The sequence below is a fragment of the Sorex araneus genome, chromosome 3 (assembly GCF_027595985.1).
Source record: "Sorex araneus isolate mSorAra2 chromosome 3, mSorAra2.pri, whole genome shotgun sequence".
Taxonomy (NCBI): domain Eukaryota; kingdom Metazoa; phylum Chordata; class Mammalia; order Eulipotyphla; family Soricidae; genus Sorex; species Sorex araneus.
Window position 1 is genome coordinate 1,564,239 of NC_073304.1, and position 16,454 is coordinate 1,580,692.

The window sequence follows — 16,454 nt, forward strand, 5'->3', positions numbered from 1 at the left end:
CCCTAAAATTAACTATAAAACTAACGAAGGGCTCTGGGCCAGAGCCATAGTACTGTGGGGTGGGCGCTTGCCTTGCATGTGGCTGGCCCGGGCTGGGTCCCCTACACCCCGCAAGGTCACCGGAGTAACCCCTGAGCATGACAGGTGTAGCCCTCCTTAAACAAAACACGTCCACCACACTCCAAATACAGTCTTCCCCGGCAAACTTTTCAAACTCCAGAAGGAAGGGGGTCTCCCTGTCCCCTCGCCGTGTGGCAGGGCTCACTGGGGGGTACCCAGGCTCCCCACTCCAGCTCGCTGCTGCGTCCCCTCGCGGGTGCTCCTACTGGGAAAGGTTCAGCTCCAGCAGAAAAGATGGAGCCAGCTTCTGCTCTCCCAACGCTTCCGAGTGGGGTGCCACCCCAGAGGCCACCCGTGCCCCCCGGCCACTGACCCTGTGGCTCTGGCAGTTTGCTCACGGACCCCCGGGACAGCTGGCGGGCAGAGCTGGGACTGGTCGCTGAGGGCCACAGTTCTGGGCTGGACACGCTGGATGGCCCAGGTGCTCCGGTCACTTCCTGCAGACTGGGTGTCCAGCGCAGCTCACTTGCACCTTTAGAAGTGGGGCTTCCGCACCTTCGGACCAGGACAAGTTGGGTTTCCTACGTGACGGTCACACGTGCTGGGGCCCAGATGTCTGCCACCCTCCCCCAGGGCACAGCGACTGTGGCCTTGCCCCAGCCCCTTGCCCCAGGTCTCCCCTGTTCCAGTGCGCAGTCGACAGGCTCTGCATCGCGCAGGGGCCGGGGCGGGGGCTCCCCAGCAGTCTCGGGGCCCAGGGGCCACTCCTGGAAAAGCTGGGCCGGCCGGGCCGGCTGACTCACTGCTGTGCTTGGGGAAGAGGCAGGCTTCGAGCGTGCCAGGCCTGTGCCCCCGCTCCCGAAGGCAGGGCTGGGCGCAGCGCGGGGGAGGGCACTTTCTGTGCACAGCTGAGCCCGGGACAAACTGAGGGCTGTTTGATCCCCAGCCCTGGGCAGCGGCTCAGAGACCAAACCCGGGCACTGGCCAAAGGTCCGTGGGGCCTGATCTAACTCGGGCTGGGCCTCCAGGTGCCACCAGCAGTTTCTGGGCCCAGTTCCCTGTGCGAGCTGAAGGCAGAGGCCACTAGCCTACAGGCGGGAGGGCAGGGGGGTGTGGGCGGAGGGACAGAGCTCTTCCTCAGCGCTTCTCTAACCCAACGCAATCTCCCATTCCAAGGCTGGACCCACCGCATCAGGGAGTGCAATCAAGAAAGCCAAGTAGTCTGATCAGGATAATTTAATATCCCTGAGCCAGAAATATTACTCGAACAGGAGGAAACCGTGGGGCGGGCGCTGCCCGCCGTGGCACAGACTGACACTCTGGAAGGGGTATGGCCAGCACAGGACTGTCTGACGTGCAAACCGCCTTCGTGGGCTCAGGGCTGGGCGCGGGGCACGTTCTTGTGTCCTGCAAAGGTCTCTGCTGACAGTGTGTCTAGACACGCTTCTCATGATACCAGATTTGGGCGTGAAAAGCAAAAACCACCCGTTTCTCCTCTGGCCAGAGCCCGAGTGCCTCGCTGTGGGCGACCTCCTGGGGGCAGCGTGTGGCCTGCAGGTCAGCTCTGCGTGCCTCCGGCGACATCCACCTCCCTCAAGGTCTGGCCGCCCCAAGGCACGGCCGCCGAGGCCCCGCAGCGCCGGCTAAGCTACACTACCGTTCCCTGGGGAGCGGGTCTGGTCTGGGGGTGACAGGAAACCCTGCAGACACAGCAGCTCACAGGAACCCGGCCCACCCCGCTGCAGCTGCCGCTCCGCCGCCTCCAGAAGTGCCCAGGTCAGAGCGGGGCTGGCTGCGGGCCAGCACGCTGGAAACTCCGTCTTCACCCGCCGCCGTGCGAGGGCCTGTCCCCAGGCCCAGGGCAGCCCCTCACTCCCACGCCAGAGCCCAGGTAGCCTCAGCTCTCAGCACCTGCTCCTGTCACGGCCACGGTCAGTGGCACTTTCCAAGGGCGTGTTCTGGACGGCAGGCAGAGTGGCTCACGGGAGTTTCTGTTTGCTGATTTTTGGGGGGCTGCACACCTGCTAGTGCTGATCACTCACGGCAGGCTCGGGAGACCACGGGGGTGCCGGGGATCAACGTCAGGCCGACTGCATGCCAGGCCAACCCCTGCCCGCTGTGCGCTCCCTCCAGCCCCCCGGGGGCGCCCACCGGGCATCGCCGAGGAGCAGGTCCATTTCCCCAAGCAGGAGGGCGACGGACAAGCTCTCCGGGCGCCCTGCAGCCCCCTCAGCTCTGCCACGCGGCGGCTTCTGCTCTCAAAATCTGATCTGGACTCAGTCTCGCCCCCACCCTGCCTGGAGCTCCCCTGCCTCGGGGCCAGTGGGAGGGCAAGGGGCAACACCGCAGGCACAAACGGTGCCCGCCACCACCGTCCACCACAGCCCTCAGCGCTGCCTTAGGTGTCCAGGAAGGCTCGCCGCGGCCATCTGGGAGCCTCCCACGGTTTCCCGGACCCCCTGCCGCACTGAAGGGGACACAGGCCCCTGGAGAAAGGGGCCGGGGACACCCTCTCCCGGCGGGCGCTGTCCCCTCAGGCCTGTCCTGCCCGGGCAGGAGAGCCGCCTCCCATGGGTCTCTCTGTGCTTCCGTGGGTGGAGGGAGCCCCGCACGGTGCCCTCAGCCCTCCCAGGCAGACTCTGGGGGCATGAGGCCGACCCCGCCAGTGCTCCGGGACCTTACGGGAGGGCGGGGACTGCAGCCGGGGAGGCCTTGTGCCAGGCAGGCGCCGCCCGCTGTGCCCTGGCTCAGGCCAGATGAGCACTTTGTAAAAGCCCCGGGTGGTTGCTCCCTCCGGAGGCCCCTCACCCTCCAGCCCTGCACCCCTGCCTCGGGAGGCGCATTTCTTTCCCGACTCACTTCTTTTTCGTAGCCATTCCTGGCCTCCTGCCCGTCCCGAGGGCCGTGACTCAGACACTGCAGCCGACTGAGGGCCCGCAGGACAATGCCCCCTGCTGGCACTTGGCAGCCACAGCACCCACATTCCAGCCACGGCCCAGCCGGGCTGGGTTACCAGCATCTCACTTAGGACAGTCCCACCTACTCCAGTCGTCAAAACGGAGACGAGAACGGGAGGAGATACACAGGCGTTACAGCCCTGGTCCCCACGGAGGCTCGGACAGTCACTGGGGTCACCGTGTCAGCAAAACCCGGACACAGAATCAAAGCTGCAGGCAAAGGTGCTCCGCTCTCGGTGCTCCCCCCAGCTCTCCCTGTGGGCCAGAGCCGAGCGACAGTTCCAAGGCTCCCACGGGGATGGGCGCCCTCGGGACAAGCTGGCAGACACGGACACGGCAGGTGGAGGTCCCTGGGCTCCACAGGCACAACAGCCCTGGGGACTGCAGGTGGGAGATGGGCTGCTGGCCCCGGGGGACACGGGCTGCCCCAGGTGCCCACTCGCCCCCGCCCCCAGGGCGTCCTCAGAGCTGCTGCGAATCCCAGTCCTGGGCCCGCCTCTCCGCTGCCCACCCAGAGCAGGAAAGCGGAGTCCTCCCAAAGCAGCGCTGGAGGAACGCGGGGCCCAGGAGGGGACGGGGCACCCCAGAGGGTCCCTCAGGCCCGCCAGGAGCCCGCCCTGAGTGCTGCCAGGTGCGGCTAACTCCCCCAGCTCCCAAAGGAGGAAAATGCTAGAAGGTTCCATGAGCAATAAAGAAGTGGGGACGCCAGAACCATTTAAGCGAGTGCCCCCCTCCCCCCGGCAACCCGGCTTCCACGGGGCCAGGCTTGTCCCTGGTGGCTCACCCTAGGGGCTGTCGCACTCGGGGGGCTCAGAGGCCACTCCTGGCAGTGCTCGGGGGCCAGAGTGGAGCCTGAGATTCGAACCACGGTCAGCGGTGGCCACATGCACCTTGGCCTATGCTTCGTGTCTACAATAGGGCTCAGGGCGCCCCTCGTGCAGGTCCCTGCTTGAGCCCGACTCCCGGCAGCCGGCTTCCCGAGGCTGGCACAGGGCGAGCAGTCAGGGGTCAGGCACCCAGGCCAGAGGCAGGGGGCAGGTCACACAGGCGGCTCGCCGGGAATCGGTCCCGTTTTGGCTCAGTGCTCCTCCCAAGTGCTGGCAGGACAGGTTGGGGGCAGCCGCGGGCAGGGTCGGGTGCCCCCGCGCCTCCACCCCCTTCAGTCAGCGGCTCCCCAGGAGAGAACAGCGCGGCGCTGAGGCGGGCAGGGGCCTGTCCCACTCACCTCCACACCTACCACAAAGGCCAGACACACTCAGACCTCAGGCCGCACGGACGCACACGAGAAAAGCCGGGGCCTCACCGTGAGCACGGGGGCCACCAGCCTCGGCTTCCTGGGAGCCCCCCGCCCCTGCAGAGGGGGAGGCCACAGTGCCCGCCCGCCCCCACGCGCAGCGCCAGTCCCTCAGCTGCACAGACAGAGCCGGGGCCTGCCCACGGCCGGAGCCCCCCCAAAAAAGACAATGCCCAGCAAAACGCCTCGTGCAGGAAGAGACGGGCCTCGGGCTCCGGCACCGACTCTCAATCAAGTGCTACAAACTGCTTCTTTGAAAAAGATGTTTATTAAACAATTTTAATTGTCATAAAATGACTAAAATGGGTTTTAAAAATTAAGGCTCTTCTCTTTCTGTGGATTGCCAGAACAATGTAAAAATAATATCAATCAACCCTGCTGAACGCTTTGTTCCTAAAGTTAAATTTCATAGATTCCTAAACATTTTATGATTAAGATAAAAAATTGGACTATAAATGACAATGGCCGTCCGCACTGAATAAACACTCTGATCGGGTGTACAATATCCTAATTGAGTAGTTAAGCAGAAATATTCCAGTTAAAGCAGAAATTTTCACCCTAGCATTTTACAGTCGTGTTTCCCGCCATGATTCTCTGAACTGGAACCGCCTGGCCCGGGGTGCGGCCCCAGGGTGGGTGACTGCACTGGCAATTAGTTTGATTCTAGTTTTTGAAACGCTCTAAGGTGAATTATCAAATGATTCAGAATTACATGGCATGCAGTATCCAAAATTATGGCTCTGATGCATTTAGATTTACATTAAGAATAAGAAGTGTCATTCACATTCATCGCACACCCCCCGCCCGCAAGGAAACCGGAATCACTACCTACTCGAGTTCGAGACGAGGCGCGGCATTAAGGGTTGAAACTTACCACTTTCCCAGGCCTTCCCCATGTGCAAATAAATCCCTCCTGACAAGCAGTGACTATACAGTCTTCAAGGAAAATCAATACCGTCAGCCTCTCGTGCGCGATCTTTTTACAGACCAGCGGCTCGAGCAAGGGAACGTCTTCCATGCGAGGACACAGGGCTGTCCCCAGCGTCTTCGCGGGGTCCGTCCTGGCTTTCGTGACTAGGTTCAGCCTGTCGCTGCTCTTGCTGGAGATGTGTCCCATGCTGTGGTTGCGCTTGTGGTCTTTCTCGTGGTGTCTGTCCTTGCGGTCGTGCAGCGAGAGGGTGGCGAACTTGCTGACCCCGGAGGCGATGGCCCCGTCGGCCACGCTGCTTTTGCTGCCGGCGTTGGAGACGGCGGAATGTGGGAGGCTGTTGGACCTTGGCAGGGGGGGGAGCGCCGAGTTGCCGGTGCTCCCGGCGGGGGGACTCGTGGCGTTCATGACGTTCGTGTGTGTCCTTGCCCTGGAGAGGGGCTGGTGAGGGAAAAGGATGTCTTCCGTGAGGTCCCAGAGGCAGAGCTGCGTGTCCTGGCCCACCGAGCCGAAGCGGTAGGTGACGCTGACGGGGCGGCTCTCGGCAGAGTTCCGTTTGGAGAGCCGCGACTGCGTGCTGCCGGCGCGGTCGCGACCGCAGTGCAGGACGTCCTGGAAGTCCTCGTCACTGCCGCTCAGCTCCATGGGGTCGCTCTCGTCCACGCTGGTGGTGTAGGGGTCAAACGCCACCACGCTGACCCAGGACTTGTGCCCGTGGCCTCTGGCGATCACCCGGCAGTCCACGAAGGACCAGACCGTCACCAGGTCGTCCTCGCCGCCCGTCACAATGTACTTGCCGTCGGGGCTCCAGCACACGCACAACAAGCCGCCAAAGTAGCTTTTCATGGTGCCGTGCAGCTCCACCGAGTCAAAGCTGAACACCCGCAGAAACCCGTCCTGGCTCACGCACGCCAAGAACTTGCCATCTGGGGAGAAAGCAAACTCGTTGAGGGCCCCCTCGCCCACCGTCCACTTAAGGAGAGGGTTCCTCGTGGATTTGCTCTTGCAAGTGTGCACGGCAAAGCTCTCGCCCTGCTTCAGGAGCTGGTAGTGGGGGGCTGTGGTGCCACAAGTGTGCTCCACATTATACAAGTACATGTTCCCACTCGAGTGGGCTACTAGGAAAAGACTTTCCGAACCGGGAACCCATCTGACACAGGTTACGCGTGACTTGTCTATTAGTCTCTGTGAAGACAAAGGAGAACACGTTATCACCACGGAGAAGGGGGCCTCTGCAGCAAGAGCTCCCGGCCAGGCACCCACCTGCCCCCCGCACCCAGCCCCGGTGCCAGTCACTCCCAAACCCTGCCGGGTCACGGCGCGGCAGCCCCGCCCTCCCCCCTGCACACACAGGACACCTCCCGCCTCCTGCGCCGAGTGGCCCACGCTGCTGGCCCCGAGCCCTCCTGCCCCGAGCCCTCCTGCCCCGGCCGCTACAACGTGGGGGCGCCGACCACAGTCCCTCCCGGGCACCCCGTGCCCCTCCTGATGCGGCACGTGTGTGTCTATGAGCCGCGTGGAAGGGACTCCGGAGCCGACACCTAGGCTCATGTACCTCCCTGCTGTCTCCTCCCAGCCCTGGGCGTGTCTAACTACTGGCACCCAAGTCTTGCCTTGGGAAACCGAGGAACAGGAGGCCGCGGGCAGACTCAGCGCTCCGCACCACTGGCACTCTGCCACCGCAGACCCAGAGCCCTGAGCTGCCCGTCCGCAGGGTGCGTCAGAGGCTGCCTCACCGCCTGGGGTCAGAGCGCACGACGGGTTGTCGCTGCAGGCAGACAGTGGGGGCCGCCAGGACGTGAGCACGGAGCAGGAGGCCCGGGGATAAGCGATACCACGCCGGGCCCCAGGGGCCCTCCCAGGCACCCTGCCCACCACCACCCAGACCACCTCCGTCTGCCACGGCCACGCGCTGGCTCTACCGAGTGTGAAAAACTGCAGGAGCACAGAATTTTCTAGTTCTACAGTTTGCTTTAAGCCTCCCGCCCCCAAACTGCTTTGCTGAAGAATTTGTTTTGGGGTCACACCGGTGATGTTCAGGGGTCACTCCCGGTAGTGTTCAGGGGACTACCGGATGCCGGGGATCAGACCCAGGGTGGGCCGCGTGCAAGGCAAAAGCCCCCGCTGAGGGAGACTCCAGCGTGGAGCAGCAGCTGGCAAAAGCACAGCCGCCTGCAGGCGAGGGGTGGGCAGGGGTGACGGGGCTGGCCCAACAGGGACACTCACGCCCCCGCCAACGGCCCAGACTCGCCTCTCCACACGGCTTCTCGCTCAGCCCCACCTGACACCCTTTGCTGTTCAGGAGCAGCAAAGTGTCCTGTACTGGGGTCCCAGGTGACCCCCCCCCGCTGTGGCAGGGGAGGACTGACAAGCTTGTGCGCAGGCTCCTGACTACCGGACGCCCGGCCCGGCCCTGCTGCCGCCAGAGACCAAAGACCCACGAGCCACACAGCAGGCTCCCCCGGTCCCGCTCCTGCCGCAGACGCAACAGCCAGCAGCGACACGACCACAGCACGCGGGGGACAGAAGAGCCCCAGGAAGTGAGAGCTGAGGAGACCAAAGAGGCCCATGGGCACGGACAGCCGGGTGGGGGGGGACACGGGCCCATGGGCACGGACAGCCGGGTGGGGGGGACACGGGCCCATGGGCACGGACAGCCGGGTGGGGGGGACACGGGCCCATGGGCACGGACAGCCGGGTGGGGGGGACACGGGCCCATGGGCACGGACAGCCGGGTGGGGGGACACGGGCCCATGGGCGCGGACAGCCGGGTGGGGGGGACACGGGCCCATGGGCACGGACAGCCGGGTGGGGGGGACACGGACCCATGGGCGCGGACAGCGGGGTGAGGGGGACACGGGCCCAGGGTGCAGACGCCATGTGAGGGCGAGGGAGACATGCCTGCAGTGGCAGCCCACAGAGCACACAGCACCCTACTGGGCAGGGCACCCTTGCTGGGCACAGGTGTGGACCAAGGCCCTCGGTGTCGGGAGTGACCCCCACCCCAAGGCCTGGCGGCAGAGACGGGGAATCCGCCGACTCCTGCCTCACGTGAGGGGCCGCGGAATTTACTCAGCGCGCGGCTCAGCGCGTGGCACCAGACGGTGACAGGGCTGGACTGGGAGCTGCTGGCCGGGAGGAGGGTCCACACACCGCCTCTGGGGCCGGAAATTAGCACAGTCGGCTGGTACCCGATCCCCAGCACCCCAAATGGCCAGAGCCCCGTCAGAGGGATCCCCGAGTGCAGAGCCAGGAGCCCCAGGAAAGAAAGAAAAAGAGAACAGAAAACGCCTCTGGAAGGCGGCCCCGCCCGCCACGGCGCCCGGCAGACAGGAAGTCGCGCCTGGGCTCCGCCGTGAGGCTCAGGGTGAGGCTCAAGCAGTGCTCAGCTGTGCTCTGGGACCCGAGCAGGACGCAGCCTCTCACGCACGGGAGAAGCTGAGCGTCAGCGTCTTCCGTCGCGGGCACAGCTGCAAAGGCCAATGTCCTCCGCCCGCAGTTCTCTGTGGCGCCAGTCGCCGGCGTGGCCACGGGGCCACATTCCTCTGCGATGCTCCCGAGAGGAAACAGCGAAAGGCCCGGCAGGGTGGGCAGGGGGGGATGGTGCTGCCCGGGACCTACTGTGTCCCCACCTCAGCGAGCACCAGCCCTGTGGCACGCGGGTTCCCAAGAGCCACACCGGGAGAGGCAGCGAGCAGAGGGCGTGAGCGAGGGGGAGCGGGGTGCGGCCCACCTGGCCGTGCTGGGTGCCCTTCCCGCTCAAAGCGCGACTCCCTGGCGGGTCCTCACACGCCCTGAGAGACTCACCCTTCCGATACCAGCTGACCACCACCCAAACTCCACGCCGCCAGCACCCAGAGAGGCCACAGACATCACGCCACGATGCAGCACTGCACCCACTGCGGCGAGGCCGAGACAGCGCGGGCCCAGCTGTCTGCCTGGCGCTGCAGGGATTCCAGCCCTGGCCCCTGAGCACCACCAGAGTGACCGCTGGGGCCAGAGCGAGGAGGAAGCCTTGGGCACAGCTGGGTGTGGCCCAAGAACCAAACCAGACCAAAATAAACAACAAGAACAACAAGAAGCAAGAAGTCATCACAGCAGCCGCCGGCCCAGTGCTTCCGGCCCCGCCAGGCACCACTCGGACACCACTTCCTCCACCCCGGGCCACAGACCTCGAGGGGTCGCCAAGCTGGGCCCCTCAGCTCCTCCCGGGGTCACTCCTCACTCTGCCTAGAGACGCTCGCCTGGTGCTGGCTCTGAATTCTGTCCGAGAGGAGCAAGAACACAGACGTCATTGTCAGTAACAAAGTCAAGTGACACGTTATTTTCAGATTTTACATCTGAAGCAACAATCGAAACACACTTGAAAACCTTTTGAAGTTCCTGCTCACTGCTACAAGCCTGCCGTCATCTGGAGCTGAATGGCCCGGGCAGTGCTCCCCTTATCAGTCTCACCCCCCGGGAAGCGGCGCCCATGGGTGCTGAAGGGGACGCCCGGGCCTGGTACAGAAGCTCCTGATGGGACGCAGCAAAATGCTCTCACAGGGCTCGTCGTGCAGCCCAGGGAATGTTGTGGCGGAACCTAAACTTACTCCCGAGGGCTGGATGACAGAGCACGGGGAGGAGGCTCTGGGGCCACAGCAGAGACAGGCCCAGAGCAGGGACAAGGGGCCAGCTCGGCTGACAGAGCTCCCCGCCGTCCCACCTCCGTCCACAGAGGAGCAGCCCGAACGCCCGGTGGGCGCAAGCCTGGCCCGTGGGAGGCCCAGGTTCGAGTCCTGGCACCGCATGTCACCCCCAGGAGCCCAGGAGCAAGCCGAGCCCAAAGCAGGAAGAGGTGCACAGCACCCCAGGGGGGACGCCCCACCCCGAGCCCCCCAGCAGTGAGCACCGGGACTTACAGACGGGCGCTCCAGGCGAACCGCCCGACTGTCCGGTGGCCGAGTCGCAACAAGCCCCCCGAGAAGGCCCGACTCCCAGGCACACGCGGCCCTCTTCAGTCACAGCCGCTTCAGCCAGTCCCCCTCATCTAAACACGCACCCCGTTTCTGCGGGCTGAGCCCCCCGGTGACGCAAGCCTGGGCTGGCAGCTAAGAGCGACAGACGGACCCACTGAGGTGTCCCGTGGGCCGAGTCTCCACAGAGGCTTCCTGCGCTTCCCTTCTTGTTCTCGAACCATCTCTCTGGGCGCTGCAGGGACCGCCCCTTCCTCGGCCCTGCGGGGGGCTGGGCCTTACCTGCTCTCCAAGGTGGCGGCTCAAACGGGCCTGCAGTCACGGCCTCCCGCGGGCGGTGCCGGGACGCCAGACTCAGGCTCGAGTCTGGGCGTCTCCGCTTCACGGCCCGAGCCGCGGGTCTCGGACCCTCAGGGGCCGTCTGACGAGGAGGCCGAGCTCAGCAGCCCCCGGGCTGGGCCTGACTGGCGGACGCTGCTCTCCCCGGCTTCCCACACGCCTCTCCTCAGGGCTGTGACCGCTGCTAATACGCGACCCCCCCACGGTCTCCCACCATCTGGCTAAGCCTCTCTGGCTCCCCCCTGTCGCCTAAGCCGAGCAGGGCCGAGCCGGCCTGCAGTGCCCAGGGCAGGAGCGCAGGCGTCCCTGTCGGAGGCCTGGTCCGAGCCCCAGGAGCACCCCGAGGCACAGCGCCGGGTAGGGTCTCAAGGCCCGGAAGGAAGGAAGGCACAAAGCGGCCAAGGCAACCCTTGGAAGCCGCCGCTGGCCTTCCTCCCGCTGCTCGTCCTCGCCTCGGGAACGTGCCTCGCTGGCCCTGGCTGGTCCTTACCTGACAGCTCAGCTGAGAGCCCTCGCCGGGCCATGGCTCCCGAGAGTCTGTGAGTGAGTGTGTGGGGGCTGTCACAGTGGGTGGGGGGGGCGGGGAGACGCGGCCACGGCGCTCCAAGCCCGCAGCTCTCACCTGGACCGTTACTAGGGACTCCTCACTGGTCTCGCTACCTTCATTCTCTCTTTCTTCATTCCACTCCACCTTCCACAAGTGCTGACAAGAGTTCTAAAAAAACACAGGTGATCCTGTCACTCCCCTGCCGCACCCGGGGTCCCCACGGCCGCCAGGGCCAGACTCGCTTTTTGGCGGGTCGTCACAGGCTCCCGGTGCCCGGGGCTCGCCGCACTACCGGCGGCTCTGCACTCCCGGGAGGACCAAGCCCCTTCGCGCCCGGTCACCCCACACGCCCCGAGCCCTCCGCGCACTCCCGTGTGGCGGGGCGCGGCCTGCGCTCACAGGACACGCTTCACCTGCCGCTACCTTCCCCGAGTCTCGGGCAGTACGGGCGCAAGGCTCCCGGAGGGCCCCCAACCAACTCAGCCCGCGGAAGCCTGGAGGAAGCCACGGGCTGTTCTCGCCCGTCCAGCCACCGAACCCAAACCAGACATCAGCCCGAGAACTCTCCCCCGGCGGGCGGCAGGCAGGTCGGCCCTGCGCTGCTCGCCATGCTGGCAGGAGCCCCTCCGGCCCTGGCGTTCTGAATAACCACTCTTCAGTAAGACGTCAGAAGGACTCAGGGAAACCGCTAAACCAGCGAGAATGTGGGCCCCGCAGACCGTGCAGAATGAGGGCTTCCTGGCTGAGGAGGCCCCGCCTGCCCGCTCACCCACGAGACCCAGCCACCCCTCAGCGATGACACACGAACATTTGTTCTCTGAGTGGCATTCTGTGCCACCCTCGCCCAGCAGCCCTGACGTGCCCCAACCCTCTCCCCTGTCTAGGCCACAACCAAATCCCACCATGATGCCCAATTTCTGCCAATCCTGCACTCACCTGTGCGACCCCCACAAAACCAACCAAACATTCAACTCTTCAGAAGCCACACCTCCACACAGTAGAACAGCTACGTGAAAGAAGAATTTGTTGCTTACATTTTTAACAGAGGCAAAAGCACTAGTGCCGGGGGCAGGGCACTCGCCCGGCACCCCATCTGGTCCCCGAGCTCTCCAGGAGTGTCTGAGTGCAGAGCCAGAAGGAAGCCCTGAGCACTGCCAGATGTGAACCAGAAACAAAACCCCCCAAAAAATTTTTTAACAAAAAATAGCACTAAATGTCAGTCCAGATGGCAAGTTTTTGTTCCCAGTCAGCCCCGATGAAGCGGGGGAGAAGGTGGCACGGCTCCAAAGATGACCCAGTCCAGCAACGTCCACGAGCAGCGCCTCGGCCGATGGGTCCAAAGATGACCCAGTCCACTGACAGTCTGGAAGACCAGGGCCTCGGACGATGGATGCTAGACATGAGAAGGCAGCAATTCCCTAACCACTACAAAAAATCAGAATTGTAACTGCAATCTGTCAAGTTTTCTTCCCCAAAATTACTTCTGAGAAACCAGACTGGATCCATTCTGAAATATGCGCCGAGAGTAAGCCACTCGGCTGCCCAGACGGGCCCCAACAGGAGGCCGAGCCATCCTGAAACCCAGGGCCTGCCGGTCAGCATGGCCGGAACTGGCCCACGCGTCCCCCTGACAGCCACAGCTGACGGTGCTGACACGTTCCTTACAGGCAACGCAGACACCTCAGCTCTGTCCAGAAGGAAACCGGAGACAGCAGAAAGCCCGGAGCAGTACACGGCACTGCCAAGGGCTCGCCACGGGAGCCAGTGAAGTGCCAGGATTCCTAACTATGTCAAAGGTGACCCGACAGCAAATATTTTCACAAGCAAGAGAACGAGTCCTTAGCCAGAAACCTGTCAAACATACACATGAGATTTCAGCTACCATTTAAAACAGCCTGAGGAGAAGTTATCAAGTTCCTTGGTGTGCACAGAACTTCCTGATGATGTAGACAAAGCCTGAAATTATTTTCTGACGTAAACAATCAGTATCAAGTCCCTAACTCCAGTATCGAGTTTTAAAAATACCCAGTAAGACAAGTGAACATATTCCACAAAAATGCACAAAGCAGTTACCCCAAAAAAGAACAGGTAAAAGTCAACAAGTTAATTCACTCCATTTAAACTTGGAAACACTAAGGTATGACAAGTGAAGAATGAACAAAGGCCGAGGCTTAAAGAGTGAAGCAAGGCCCAGTGCCTTGGCGAGGACGGAGAGACTCTTACAGGGGCTCAGCAGCCACGACAGGGTGCTACTTACTTCCTCATTAAATAGTTTGCTAGTTTCTTTTTTGATGGGGTCTATAAGCTGGACTTGGCCTGCGGAAAAGCCCACTAGGAGAGAAACACTTTCTGCTGTGGCTGTGAGGTGGTTGAAGTCATGACAAGTAGGCTGAGTTCCTTTGTATATCCTTTTATCTATTGGTTTACTCAAGTCAGCAGCCTGGAGGAGAAAGAGAAAAATAGATACGGTGAACAGCACATTGAGACGAGAAATCTCATTTACACTATTTTACACTCCATTACGACGTTTCTGTCTTAAACATAGATACTTCAGGTTTTAGCATTTCACAAAAGCACTTTCACACACAGTGGCTAACGTGATGTCCTTAGATGCTCCGTGACGTCGTGGTCACTGCCCCCGCCTCTTCAAGTCTGTTTTGTCCTGCACGGTGTATGGATCCGGGTGGCCCCCCGGAGACCACCGTTCAGGCCCGGCGTTTCCCAGCCCGGAGGATCCCCACCCAGGGCCTACCTGGCCCCTCAGGGTCCCTGGCCTGTATCCTCAGCATGTGGCCTCCGCGCCCGAGGGCCACAGCCCTCTGACAAGCCGGCTGAGGAGTTAGGCAACTCTGCTGAGGTCAGGCCACCTGCCGAGCTCGCGCAGCAGCTCCTCTGGGAGGCAAATCTGAGCGACACCCTAAGTCAGACGCTCTTCTGACGGCTCCGCCAAACACGCCTTTCCTCTGCCCGCGCCCCTCACGCAGGGCTGTCTCTGAGAAAGCTCCGGGCCAGCCACCTGCCGGGCTGTCAGTACCAAGACAAAGGCAGACCAGCCTCCCGACCTTGCCACGGCAGGAAGAGTCAGGCCACGTGGACAGTGGGCGGCAAGCTACTGACGAGTGTGGCCCCCAAACTCAATCAACAGAGTGCAATATAAAGTAAGGGCTGAGTAAGGTGTGGCGAGAGGAAGACTGTGGCAGCAGCAGCACGGGCCGGCAGGACAGAGAACCCAGGAGACGGGAGAGCTGGAGGGGAGCAGGAGAGAGTGGAGGGGACAAAGACCCGGGGAGGAGGGAGAGCCAGGGAGGTGGGAGAGTTGGGGAGGAGAGCCTGGGGGGGGTGCAGGCGAGAATGGGGAGGAGGGGGGGGTGCAGGAGTGGGGAGGAGAGCCAGGTGGGAGGGTGCAGGAGTGGGGAGGAGGGAGAGCCGTGGGGGGGAGTGGGGAGGAGGGAGAGCTAGGTGGGTGGGGCAGGTGAGAGTGGGGAGGAGGTGTGAGCAGTCACAGGATTATGTGATCTCTACAACAGCATGACAATGTCTTGCTGTTTTGGGCCACGCCCTGCTCTGTGCTCAGGGGGCCCTGGGGGGGGGGGCAGGGTCTGGCCCCTGCAGAGTCACCTTGGCCCTCTGGCCCCTAAAAGTACTGCTTTTTAGTTTAGAGTTTACAACAAATGTGGCACTTATTTGGTGTTTTACTACCAATAAAACATGTCTACATGAATTACTGTATATTAATTTTATACACTAATTCTTAAGGCATAAAATTTTCTGCCTGGGAATTGGTCCCTAAAAGAATACCCTTAAATTTATGCACTGAAATATAAAAATCAATTCAAGGACAGGCCACAAACACAGAGAAAAGTGATACACTTATTATTATTATTGTTTTGGGGGACACATGGTGGTGCTAATTACTCCTGGTGATGCTCAGGGGACCATATGGGATGCCAGATATCGAACCCAGGTCAGCAGCATGTAAGACAAACGCCCGCCCCGCGGTACTACCACTCGGGCCCAGTGATAAATTTCAAGGCGCAAATTCACGGCGGATCCCAGCAGTGCTCCCCCAGGTGTCTCAGCCCAGGTCGGCCTGTCCCACCCCCGTCAGCTGCTGCTGCTCGGCTTGGGGCCCCCGAGTAGGCGGCCAACAGGTCACTGCTCCGACCCAAGTGTGCAGGTGGTCAGGCCCCACACTGCTGGCGGCCTCCAGGGCCACAGCTGGGGACACCCAGGGCACTTCTGCTGCACGTCACGAAGCAAGGCTGGGCACAGCTTTTGTTTGGGGAGGGACGGAGACGACACCCAGCTGTGCCCAGGGCGCAGGCACTCCTGCCAGGGCTGGGGGACCATATGCACTGACCACAGGCCACGTGGTGCCTTAACCCCTGGACCGGCTCCCAACCCAGGGATAAAGCTTTTTAACCCCTGTGCGACCTCCCCAGCCCCGCGTACCTAACCTGCAAGCCTCTCCCCTGCACAGATGTCGGCTAGCTGACTTTTACTCTTAAGCCACGGAGAGGTTCCAATGACATCCTCTTCTCTGGAACTTTCTTCTCGGATCACCTCTCCACAGTCCCTGTCGGACAAGCACGGAGAACGAGGCCCAGGAAGGGAGGCTGACAGCTGAAACCCCCGCGGCCATCTGACTGTACACCACTGGTGTCCACCAGAGAGCAAAGTTGGGCCACTGGGCGCCCACCACGTTCTGGCTCCTTGGCCCCGAGACGGAGCTGCCTGTGTGTGTCTGCGGGGGAGGGGAGGGGTAGGAGGGACGGAACTCGGCCCGAACCCACTCCTGCTACCATACCAGCCCCCTGCACATGCCCCCAGTAGGAGCAGTCTGGAGCAGAGGCTAGACTGCGTGCAGAAGACCGAGGGCCCAGGCCTGCTTGCCCTGACAGGAGGTGGTCTCAAGCAAAGTGCTCATTTCTTCTCCCCAGTCTCAGAGAACAAAGCCCGGTCCAGGCTCCAGGCTAAGAGCAGACATCGCCCCTGGGGCTGGAATGACTGCAGCAGGCAGCGTGGTCAGCCCCAGAATCTCGTACGCTCTCCCGGAGCCCCGCCGGGAGCAACCCCCGAACCTCTCCAGGTATGACCCCATAAAACACGCCCAACCCACAAATTGTTCTTCGAGCCTTGCCAGGAGTGCTCCCTGAGCACAGAGCCGGAGTAAGCCCTGAGCATCACTGACTGTGGCCCCGAAGCCTGAGTAAGTAAATGAAGTCCTCAGAAAGGCGTGTCCGCTATGATGGCTAAGGGGAGAGCAGACGTCAACACCGACGGCCTAGCCAGACCGGGGGCTAAGAACATGCACCATCCCCAGCACCGCACAGTACCGTGAGCACTGTCAGGGATGACCCCTGAGCACCACCGG

General features: G+C 62.4%; 1 protein-coding gene across 7 annotated transcripts in view; it reads right to left on the reverse strand.

Annotated features, from left to right (window-relative positions):
• Positions 1-4,560: 4,560 nt before the first annotated feature.
• WDR20 (WD repeat domain 20) overlaps positions 4,561-16,454 on the reverse strand; it is a 54,091-nt gene continuing 42,197 nt past the window's right edge. Inside the window, exons 2-4 of one of the 7 annotated variants that reach the window (XM_055131326.1) lie at positions 13,338-13,520; positions 11,156-11,248; positions 4,561-6,424 (exon numbers count right to left, since the gene is read on the reverse strand). In XM_055131326.1, the coding sequence (XP_054987301.1) occupies positions 5,168-6,424; positions 11,156-11,248; positions 13,338-13,520 (1,533 nt within the window). In that variant the 3' untranslated portion in view covers positions 4,561-5,167. Of the gene's footprint in view, positions 6,425-11,155; positions 11,249-13,337; positions 13,521-16,454 lie in introns of those variants that run through there. The other 6 variants (XM_055131330.1, XM_055131327.1, XM_055131329.1 and 3 more) reach the window with 6 other exon arrangements.